General features: G+C 40.4%; 1 protein-coding gene across 1 annotated transcript; it reads left to right on the top strand.

Annotated features, from left to right (window-relative positions):
* The first annotated feature begins 3330 nt into the window (after positions 1-3330).
* Positions 3331-11735, top strand: FAM210B (family with sequence similarity 210 member B). Its single transcript, XM_076352226.1, has 3 exons — positions 3331-3474; positions 6732-6904; positions 8379-11735. Exons 1-3 carry the CDS (start codon positions 3331-3333, stop codon positions 8593-8595), a joined length of 534 nt encoding a protein of 177 aa, XP_076208341.1. The 3' UTR covers positions 8596-11735.
* The last annotated feature ends 366 nt before the right edge of the window (positions 11736-12101 follow it).

Below are 12101 nucleotides of genomic sequence, written 5' to 3'. Positions count from 1 at the left end.
GAATGAGGTTCATGGTCAGTTCCCAACTTCTCTCATTATATTTATGTACATGGCATTACCACAGTTGTAATAATACTAAACGATACCGCTTCCATCACACATAAGCAATTGCCTCCCACTCTCAGACAGGAACCAGTTCCTACTTGCCCATTAGAAGGCATCGCACTTTGGAATTATCACATTCACGATCTCCGAATTATTTGTAGATTAAATGATTTGAAAAACATGTAATGAATTTGCTCTCATGCAATTTATAAAACTTAGACGACTTCTAAGATTTCTTCATCATCAAAACTTCACTGTAGTTTGACTAAGATATTATTAAAAGTAAGCTGTTTCTGAATTACTAATCACATTTATCCTTACAAATGAACTTAATTCCTGAACTAGCTCATTGCAGGGTCCCACAAGCATCAGTGGCCGTACTTAGCTTGCATTCTTGGCAAACCACAGATTGAACGATTCTGCAACATGGATTTCTAGTTACAGAAATTGCATGTTATAGCATCCTTCAGTTCTGTCACTGTTCCTGCAGCACTGTAAAACCAAGAGAGATTTTGACTTCAAAAAGTCAAATTATGGAAGGGAAGTGTTATGTAAGGAGTTTATAATAGATATCTTGGTAAAGTGTATCCCCTATGCTACTTCATTATAAATGTTCTGATAAAAGCATGACAAACATTTCTGACAAATAATACGAGAACGGTCATTATGGAAAAGTCTTTGCCTCACAGGAATCCAAATGCATCTTCTGGTGACGTTTTACTTACTGCCTCTTTGGCAATCTCTCATCTTAATTCCCAGCTTTACTCTTACTGACGATAAAGAGTAACAATGGAGTAATAACATGAATAACACAAAACCAGAGCAGCACTATCTGGCTGTTGGAAAATTACAAAAGGAAAATAACAGTAAGTCTACATAGCAACAGGCTGAGAGATGAAGCAGTGGTTCAGACAGGACACAAATGCAGCAGATCAAGTGCATGATCAATCTGAGTCTATTTTTAAATAATAGATCCCTAACCTATCTTGATTTGGGGTTCACATCTTGACACATCATGGCCTTGTTTCAGGACTGCTGAACACACTTCAGAGATCTGTAAATATTTTAGCATTTTGTAGCATCCATTTTTTTTCAGTTTATCTTATATTTAGTATAGATACCAAAACATTTTGATACGTGACTGCTTGTGGGAAAATGAATGACAGAGAAAGAAGTACATTTATATAAGATAAATTATTAAGGAATTGCTTGAAAAATTGACATATTATAAAGACTGATATTCTAATTATCAAAGAGCAATAGGACAATCTGAGTTAATTTTAGAAAAATGAAAATTACTAGTCAGTCCTGCTCACTAACAATAGCAATCACCTCTATTTACATGAAAGATAAATGCACTGTATGAACATAATAGAGAAATTCAGTAACCAAAAGTGAATCTCTCCCTCACATTCAACTGCTGTTGCGCCCACTCCGGTGGATACAATGTCACATCCTCCCATGGGATCTAGCCTGTTAGCAGCTAGTAAATACGAGTTCAAGGCAGTTCTTTGTTAGGTCTAAAGTCTTGTTCTGCCAACGGCCACACAAATCGCAAGTTTTAACTGCCATGTTAACATCATCTGTCTACTCAGGTGGTGCTGGTGTCTAAATAGTCATAGAAAACACATGAGCAAATCGCTTTGGAACAGTAATAAACATAATAAATATGTGAACATAATAAATACGTGAAATTGTGTTCCGAGAAACTATTCTTCTACAAAGCATTCAGAGAGAGACTAGATTTATGAAGCAAGAACTAAAGGAAGTGTAAAACCCTAGAACTGGCAGTACTGTTTGTTATGCCCAGAACAGACTTTATTTTAATGCATGCAAAGCTCTCTCCCTCTCTTCCTCCAAGATACTCCTTGAAACCCATCTGTTCTGTGGTGCATTGCACTTAACAAGAGCCACCCACCATGCCGTTTCAGCATTGTACCATTCAGTGTCGTCCTGTGCAGTTCCAGCTCGTGCTCCTAAACTGCAAGCTCTTCCAGAGGGAAAAACTCCTATTTATCTGACACAGTTCTCCTATTGTACTCAGCCCTGTGTGCTTACATCACTGTAAAAACAACGACGTGCTTGAAGAGGAAAGGCTTAGTAATTAGGAAGAGAGAAGTATTTATTGCCAGAGCTTAGCATTCGGATGCATTGTTTCAGGACATTAATACAGTTATGCAATATTTACCCTCCCCCCGCAGTGAGCAGCCTTGTCTGTGATGGCAGCCTTGTCTGTGATGGCAAGGAGCCACCATTTCAGAAAACTGCAGCAACCGCAGTTATGAAAAGCCTTGGCATTGTGCAGGGTGGCGGTCAACTTGCAGATATTAAACCGTGTTCAGTAGCATTAACATTGAATGCTTGAAACATGACAAAAGGTCTGGAAATCACCATGGTTAAGCATCAATCTTGAAAATTACCCTATGTGGACAGATCTTTCCCATCAATCAAAGCCCTACTCATTGCAATAGAGCTCCCCAGGGCCCTGGGATTCACCTGCCAGGAATATCCCCCCCCCCCCAACATCTGCAATTCTCCCACAGTGATGTTACACTTCAATGGTATTTTTATTTCCTACTTTTCCTGTTGTGGTTTTAGTATAGAAACATGGCTACGAATGCAAGAACTTCTCAGTGTTTGTTGGAAGGCTTCTTCTGGTCTCGGAGATGCTATGAACCCTTTGGGACTGAAAATGCTCTCTGCGCTCTGCCCTATACCATGAAGTCTCGGCAAATTACTAGAGCTCTTCAAGATAAAGTCAGTAATTAAATAAACTGCCTGCACTGTGAGCCCATGCACCACAACTGCAGCAGCAATGACACTTTAACCACTTTAATGTACGCGCAGGCTTAGGGAGCACTCTGAAAAGCGACCAGCACCACCTCCCCTCCACGCTCACAGGCTAAATACTGCCGAGGGGACTGAAAAGGCAATTCTCCCCCCTTAGCGAGCTACCTGAAGGCCACACCGACAAGCTGCTGTGGTCACTCTCCTACTGCTCCCTCCAGAAGGGCGCTGGAGGGCGTTTAGCCAGCCAAGACAAGGCAGGGGACTGCCTTACACCGTCCCAAGTGGCAACACACCGCCCTTAGAGGCTTTTTTCCCTCAGACCGAAAGCGCACAGCGCTGCCTCCCCCTCCGCGGGCAGCTGCGCCTGCAACCGCCCTCCCTCAAATAACCGCCAGCCCGCCCGGCGGGGCGGGTGCTCGGCTTGTCAGGTCTGGTCTCCCGCCCGCCCCTGCTCGGCGCTCAGAGTCGGGGCTGCGCTGCTGTTGCGCCGTTGCTATGTACCGCCTGGTGCGCCTGGGCCCGCTGCGGCCGCCGGCGGTCCCCCGCGCCTTGGGCTGCGGTCCTCGCCTCGCCCGGGCTGGCCTCAGCCCGCCGCTGCCCCTCGTAACGCTGCGATCCGCCGCCGGCACCTCCGCCAAGGTAAGGGGGGGGGGGGAGCATGTCTGGGAGCCACCCCCGTGAGGTGCTGCGCTGTGTGAGGGGGCAGCGCGGCGTCAGGGCGCGCCTCGGGTGGGAGATGCCTTGGTGGGGAGCGGATCGCAGCTTTGATTAAAGCACAAGTTGCCCTGGCCTGGAAGTGATTTTCCAGCTTTTGGGGGTGTTTTCAAGATTAGGGGTTCAGCTGGCCTGCACCGCCTCCGGAGGGGGGATTGCCTGGGGGCTGTAGGGTTTGAGCACTTCAGGTGAGTCGCGACGAATGAAAAAAGGGGTTTTCAGTAATTCAGGCAGACACAGAGAAGCCCGGGTGTTGCCGGTGGCTGGAAGGGTTTTCTAGAAGTGCCTGGGTTTCAGCCCCTGGAAGCGGCAGCGGGCGGCACGCTGGCGGCCCGCCTGCGGGGGGAGGTCCCCGGCCTGACCCTGCGCCTCTTAGCCGAGAGATGCGGGAACGTGCACCCGGTTAATTATGTGTTTCACCGTGCTTTCAACATTCGGTTCACTTTTTGGAGATGGGAAGGAAAAATTTATACGAATTTGCACCGTTCATTGTTTTGGTTTTAAATTTTAATTGAGTCAGGGAGAAAAGCAAATGAAGGCCTTACGCGTAACTTCTTTTACACTGCAGTAGATTATTAAATCATGTTTATGTTGGGTTTCTGTAGGAGACAGGGACCTGCTTTACACCTGCTTGCGCCAAGATTGTGAATGTGAGCTTTCCATATAAAGCCTCATTTACAGTTTAATTTCTACAGCTTGATTTTCAGGTTAATTTCTGTAGCCTCATTACGAAGCATAACATGACGTTTCAGATTTGTTTTCATGCCTTAGTTTGTCCAGAAGCTGAATCTTTGTCTAAACGATGGGAATAAAATTGGCTTTCTGGCAGAAATATTGTAGCAGAATTATATGAAAAATAGGTAGCTTTCTTTGCTAAGTTGTACATTATTCAGGACGTGACCGTACTGGCTAGTCCAAATAATATCTGTTGAAGTGGTACTTTTTTAATGTCTTGCTTCGATACCATTCAGAAATTACCTGGCATATGAGCCTGAGAGCATGAGTGAATTGAAATGTCCTTGGATGATGAGAACAAGCTATTTTTCAGTTCTTATGATCCATCTTGCAAGCGTGGCTGTAAGACCCAGAGTTCCTCTGAGGCTTACGTATCTCTGTAGATTGTAAGCTCCTGTTTTCACGGCAGCTATCTGAAGAAAATCTTCATGTTTGGCTCCTTAAACAGTCAATGATCATCTTTGTTTGGATGAAAAATTCACTATAAGCTATTAAATCTTAAAATACCATTCAAACCACGCTTGGCTTTTAGGAAAATCACACTGTTGAATAAATGAGTATTCTTGACTAAGCATGGGATGTTGACTGAATTGTTAGGACAGCTTTTGGCAGAAGGTATTATGAGGTTATTTTGTTCAGTTTATTCAACTAGTTCTATTCAATAACTCGGTATTTAAATTTTACAGCATTCTTCCCTCCTCTCCCCCCACCCGCCCTTTCCTATAATAAAATTGAAGAGTAAGAGAATGACTTCTAAAACATGGTGAAGTAGCAGCCATGTAGTACAGCCATGTATAGAATCTAATTACTTCTAGTGGCTGAAAGTAGTTAGATTATCTAACTATGAATTCATTCTTTTGCTTAATGAGCTTGCTTCAAAAAATATATTTGAATGTTTTTTCCTCATTTACCCTCCAGTATTAAAACTGCTTGGTTTAAACAATAAAAGATTTCTTTTTCTACCAGACATTTTTCTTTCTTAGTCAAGTTTCAGTTTCTATTCAAATATTGCTTTGGCTCATGAGCCAAAAAAAGAAAAAATCTAACATTATCCATTACAGTTGAAAATTTTAAAAATATGAGAATCAGAATAAGTTGAGCTACACAATTCCCTAAATACATATTTATGGATCAGCATGATTTTCTGTTAAAATGAAATACAAAGTAACACAAATTACGATTAAAAAGAGAAAACCAGCAGCAAACATAGGTTGTTTTGGGGGGCAGTGTGATTGGTATAGTTAAAATCATTGATTAAAGCGAGTTCATCCTACCATGAGTGTTGTAAGAGGAGCCTGTCTTGTATCCTAATTTACAATCTCGCCAAGTCCAAGGATTAATCAAAAGTGTTTTTCTTCTAATTTGTGTGCCTTGAAACTGATCCACAGTAGGACAAAGTGGTGCCAGGCACTCAGCAGCTGTACCTGTCCTGTGGGCAGCAGTGGCCTTTAGTCTGGCTGTCATATTGTCACGACTGCTGCTGAATTCAGCTGAAAAGAAAGGACTCTTCTAATCTTTCCTGACCACTGCTTACTAATTAGAGAAAAATCTTGAAGTCTCTGTGGAAATATTTTCTTTCTCAAGTTCGTTTTTCTTCTGTGGCAAGTATGAGGAGGTATCCAAGGGCTGTCTTATTACTAGCAGCATATATGCCCTTCTTTGCCTGCATTGCACTATCAGATTGCTTTGGGGTATATTTTAGTATGAAGTTCTGCACTTTAAATTTACCCAGATAAAAAGCTGACAATAAATTTTACTACGACAAACATTTTCAGTGAAGTTAGGCTCTTTACACTGCATGACTGTGTAGCTATTGTCTACACTGTGGCAACAGTATTGCTTGTTGCTGTCAACAGTAGCAGTTTCCCAGTTCTTCCTTTTTTCAGCTGATCTACAGAGGGTGATTTATAGGAACTTAAATGTTGGACCTCTTCTATCAGTAAGTTGTTAGTAAGCCAGCATCAGTCTGGTATCATGTAGGCTTCCAGTGCCATCAGCTGCTTAGCCCTTGAACAAGACGCTACGTTACAAGAATTCACTGTATAAAGCTGAGCAGTGGATGTAAGCAAAGATCTCTTTGGCACCTCAGTCTCATCTCTCAGGCAACTAACTGTCTGGGTGTGCCTTGGCACACGTTTGGATCAAATGGAAGATTGGGACTGTAATAACTCTTTTTAATTATGAAACTTACATTGTGTAAGAACTTGCACCAAGCTCAGTGCATCCCTTTGATATGAATAGTTGGGAACAGGAAGCTTGCATGGGCTCTGCCACAGGCATCTGCTATCCTGATGTGAAAGAGGAAAAGTGTGTTACTATCTTTCCCAAAGCATTCTGAACAGCACTGTATGCAAGCCACTTCTTTCCTTACGTCAGATTGGTTCAACTGACTAGAATATGATATTGTGCTTAATGCTAATAAATACCTTTAATTGTTTTCTTTTTAGGATACAGGTGTATCCCCCGAAAAGGCAGCCACGGATCCCAGTGGTGAAAACAAGAAACTCAACAAATCCCAGCAACTGAAACAAGTTTTTAAAGAATATGGTGCTGTAGGGGTTTCATTCCATGTTGGAATTTCATTAGTATCTCTAGGAATCTTCTACCTGGCTGTGTCAAGGTGAGGTTTGTACAGTTGTCTGTAGCCTCTAGGTAATGGTTTAGCCGAGAAAAATATACCGTTATCCTTATTTCTGGAAGGAGACATGTACTCTATGCCTGTTTGATCTATACACAGTAATCTTCTGAATTTTGAGTATAGATGGATCCATAAATGGATCTAATCTCCCATCAGGCATGAGAGAAGAAAGATGTACATGGTCTTTTTGCATAGGTTCATGGTGAGCAGGTGAAAACAGCAGAGTAGTGACTGCACCAGAGTAACTAGCCAGATGAGAGAATTTATTTTTGTTCTGCAGAGATATCTTTTGTTCTCAAACAGTCGTATGGTCTGTACAGATAGAGCTATACAAAAGTGCTGGAGCTTAGAGATAAATTTATTTTTCTGGGTGTTGAACTCAGTTTCTGCAGTTGAAACTGCAGAAGGCAACGGCCGCTAAAACAGGATTAGATCAAAAAAGAAAATACTAGATAACCGTATAGGAGTCAGGTGGGAAATTGTGTATGTGGCTTCTGGTGGGAATGCATCAGTTATAGATATGTCTGTTGAGCATGAGGTATTTCAACTGAGGAAATAGGGAAACACATTGTTTCTCAAAACATTCCCTGCCACTTACTCTTGACTTCAGAGGGAATATGCAAATGCCTGATTTCTCTCATTTACTACATCATGGCACAGGGTGACAATGAATTTTTTTTCCTTCAGGTATGATTTAACTCCCAGTTACAAGATACTATACTGGCAAGTGAAGGGGGGAAAGTGACAGTAACAACTTCTTTTGGAAAATTACTCCAAACATAGGAACCTTGATGAAAGCTGCTGTGTCTATAAAGAATTAAAATATTAATGGATTTGGTGGATAATTCTTATTTGAGATCTGTAATACTTCCTTCACTTGCTAGATTTTAGATAAGGTGCTTATTATTTTAACAGCTTTGTACTCCTCTGTTATAACACTCTAAGCCTAACAACAGGTACCTTATTTGGTTTGGGTTTATCTATATTTATGTGATAAATTTCATCAAGACACAGAATAGACTTCATTGTAAATTTTGGGAAGATGAATTTCCAACACAAATTCACAAATTTCTAATTTTATTAAAATTCAAAAGTAGAGAAATAGATTATTTTATCAGAAGGTTGAGCATGGGGCTGAATATTCTCCATGCCCATGATGCAGCTATACAGTTGTAAAACTAAGAACATATTTGACTTCACAGGGGACTTGTCAATTTCAGAAAAAAAAATGTGCATCTGAAAATATTGCATGTGTTGTTGCTACAGAAGTAATTTGAGCTGTTACTACTGAAATAATTCATTGGGTTTTTTATTTAACAACATCTAGATTTAAACATAAATTCCAGAGTTGGAAGTGTGCCATGTTAAATGCCCTGAAAAAATAGCAATTTTAATTTATATTCTTTAGCATGCAAGCTTAAAATAAACTAAAAAAACTTGTTTTCTTTTTCCCCAGTGGTGTGGATATGACTGCAGTTCTCTTCAAACTTGGTTTCAGTGAATCATCGTTGCAATCTAAAATGGCTGCTGGTACAAGCACATTTGTGTTGGCATATGCTATTCACAAATTGTTTGCTCCAGTACGAATCAGCATTACTATAGTTTCTGTGCCATTTATTGTCCGATACTGCCGGAAGATTGGTTTCTTCAAACCTCCTGCCCCAAATCCATGACGATTTCTTACTGGTTTTTACTCTGTTTTTTAAATGCTCTATATCCATGTACCTTTTCAGATTGCTAAATTTCTTTAAAAGACTTACTTGGATGCATGTTAATGCTGACCTCGTCTTGCATTTCTTACTTGTTCTTTCAGGTAAATGTTACACTGTGAAAAGTGCTGTCCTTATCTTCTTTCCCTTTTGCCACCTCTTCTTCAGAAAAAACTGTTAAAATGGTATCTGGTTTCCACTGCAAATGGTAATATAAATGCTTGACAATGAGCAGTCTCTTTAGAACACACAGTTCTGGGTCTTTATAATGTAGCTTTTTGGGTCTTAATTTTTTTCTTGTCAAAATAGAGTGGCAGCATCAGTTTATTACTGTGTAGTTGGGAAACAGAGTAAGATTCTCTTCCTAATAGTCTGTGGAATAAACAGTATCCTACTATATGAATAGTTCTTTTGGTAAGTGTATATATTGGAATCTAAGGTGGTAGGTGGGTGTTTCGTTATAAAAAGCATATATTATGACCCCAGTCTTGCAATACAACACACTTGCTGAACTAACTTAAGTGAGAGTACCTGTATACTTAATTATTGCACAGTGATAATTTTTTTAGCCAGAATAGGTGATGCACTGTTCTGAAACTACAGTTTCTTTGTGGTGCTTCCATGTTTCAAGATTTTATTGTTTGAAAATGTGCTTTATTTATAGGCTAGGAACTGGCCTTACTAAAGTCCTTTTTTTAAAAAAAAAAAAAATTTATGCCTATAGACTCAGAAGGAATCCTGAGTCTACTGAAGTCAGTGTAACCAGAATTACCTCCTATGTGAACGTATTCCAAAGATCATCAATTCAGAGGCAAGGTATCTGTGGGTTTTTAATGTATTGAGATCTGGTCTTGTACGGGAGACACATTTTTATCTGAAAACTAACCCTAGCAGCTTTCTGCTCCTGTGGATGAAACTCAAATCTGCACCTGAAGTCCAGACATCACAATTCATAGCTTCTCAAGAGCAATTCCTGTGCTTTTGTCTGACAGACTGCTGACATGAAAAGCATTAGAGGTGCTTTTCATTTACTTATTTGGACGCTATTCCTATTAGAATGTAGTTGCACATGCATATATTCACATACCACCTTTCAGTTAACCTAAAGACTGGATCCCAAAGCTATGCAGTCAGTGTAACGTTCTGTGGTAAACCTGGGTTTCAGACTGAGGACTGTGCTTCTGTGAGATAACTCAAGCCAGATCTATCAGTCTTTTGGACCTGTTCCTCCTTCCAGGGCTGCTCTTTTTACATTGTCCTTCTCTGTCTTTGTGTTTACACTTACTTGCCCCAAGGTGGCTCTGACATAGATCTGTTCATACAGGAATCCGATTGAAGTAAAATAGCAGGAAATTATTACCCTGGTGATCAGAGTAATTTTTTTTTTTTTGCTGAAGTTTAGTGAATTGAGAGGAAGAAATCATGGGGTTAGGATGAGAGTTGGCTGAGGGAGGGAAGGAGGAGCAAGTAATTTCTTCTTATTACGAGCAACCTATTAACTCCACTCAGCCATAACACTGAATTGCACCCTAACTCCTTTCCACTCAGAAAGTCTAATCCATAGGCTGGTTGGATGCTCTGAGGATCCTCAGGCTCACAAGTGAGCAAGCAGAGTTTGTGCTCTAGGAAGACAAGTCACAGCCACATATATCCTTGTACCTCTATATTATTGCTACCCCTTGGTTAATCAGAGGTTTTCTCTAAGACAGGGAAAACTGGAAGAGATGTAGTTACTTCCTCTGCCCTGTGGAAGCAAGCTGATACTAGAGACTGCCACCTGAAAACAATGAACCCCTTGACAAGGGCTTGGTCTCAGTGGTGCTGTGCTGTTAGCCTAAATGAGGGTTTAGTGTCTTAAGATGGAAACAGTTGCAGCAGTAAGCAGGTACACATGCTAGAGGCTTGATGTATAACACAAGCATAGCCACACACGGCATATGTAAAGATGCATTACATAGTTAAACGCTGCTCAAAATACCAGCCTTAGGAGCAGGACATAGTGAGATTCAGCCTTGCAGGGTGGCCTGCTTCCATGGGAGCTGTAAGCTGTGTCACTAACAGAGCTTGTTATGCACAGCCGCTTGGCTTGCTTGTTAAACATGGAACCAATGCTCTGCTGCTTCACATACCCATGTGTGCAGGAGGAATGGCTGTCAAGTTCATTTTGACCAACTGCTTATTCAAAAAAAAAAGTGGATTTTTCCTCTTCCATACTGCTTTGCAGTATGGCTGCTGAAGCTGGCAGCTAGTCCAGGGTACTAGCTTCAGCTTGCTGCTGTCTGAGCCAGCTCTAATTAGAGCGTAAGTTTCAAATCAGCTTGTCCCTCAAGAAAGCTCTGCCTTTACCCTTGACTAATCCGTGTGATTACTATACCCATTACGTGGATGGAAGCTTATTGCTGAGTGTTTGATGGTTAAAAACTGCAGTATCTACACAGCAGTTGAAGGATTACTACAGTATGACAACATGCAACCAATACTACTGCATCTTTCTATAACCTACTACATTCTAAAACAGCTAGAGTCTCTTAAATTTGGGCATTCAGTCTTTCTTAAGAGTAAGTTTTACTTGGGCTTTTTTCCTCTTCGCAGAAGCTTTTCTGGTTTGTTTGTTTGTTTTCCACATGCCCTCTCTCTTTGTATCAGTTTAAGGCAATGTTCCGTTACCAAGGATAAAAGAATTCCAGAATAATCACGAGGCATCCTTGTTTTCTTCATTTAATCAGTCATTTCTGAGAAGTATGTTTTGTCCTAAAGTTGATAGAAAAGGAATATTCAAGCTTTTTCTTTTAAAAAAAAAAATCTTTCAGTAAAGCAGGAATCATTTAAAGCAAATGTACCTAAAAGTTATTAAAAATCACCAGCACTAACTAGATTTTCTTGCAGTAAAGAAACAGAGCTTCATTGAATTATGACCAGAATTCAGAATACCTATTAAGATAAATATGGTTGTATAAACTACTGGCAATTTGTTTAGATGAAGTTTTTTTGCAAAGTACATATTAATTTGAGAATATATTTTGAATTTAGAATCCTTGCTTGTAAGAGGATTATTTTTTAAAATGGTTTGTAAAATAGGAAATACAATAAATTGCTTTCTCTTAGTTTGCTTGAAGTGTTTTACTGGAAAATAGTTGGTTTGTATGTTCTCTTGGTGAGTGGTCTGACCCTTGCCACATTTTGGGGAATAACATCTTACAACACCAGATGTTAACATTAGTTCCTGTTACATATCCCATTTGATAACAATACTTTCCAGACCTTTCTCTTAGAAGTTCTTTCAGACCCTGTTGTCTTTGAATAACTGTATTTATTTAAACAAAAGGAAGAAGCAGGCCAAGGTTTCAATGGTTGTAGAAAACCCACACGGTAAGTAGCAACACATTTGGTACTTCACTTATAATCCTGTGTTGTGATTGTAGAATAGTAAGTGACCACATCTACTTTGCAGTACCAGCACTTTGAGCAAG

This window comes from Aptenodytes patagonicus, chromosome 14, assembly GCF_965638725.1.
Source record: "Aptenodytes patagonicus chromosome 14, bAptPat1.pri.cur, whole genome shotgun sequence".
Lineage (NCBI taxonomy): Eukaryota > Metazoa > Chordata > Aves > Sphenisciformes > Spheniscidae > Aptenodytes > Aptenodytes patagonicus.
This window is presented reverse-complemented; position numbering and strand designations above follow the sequence as displayed.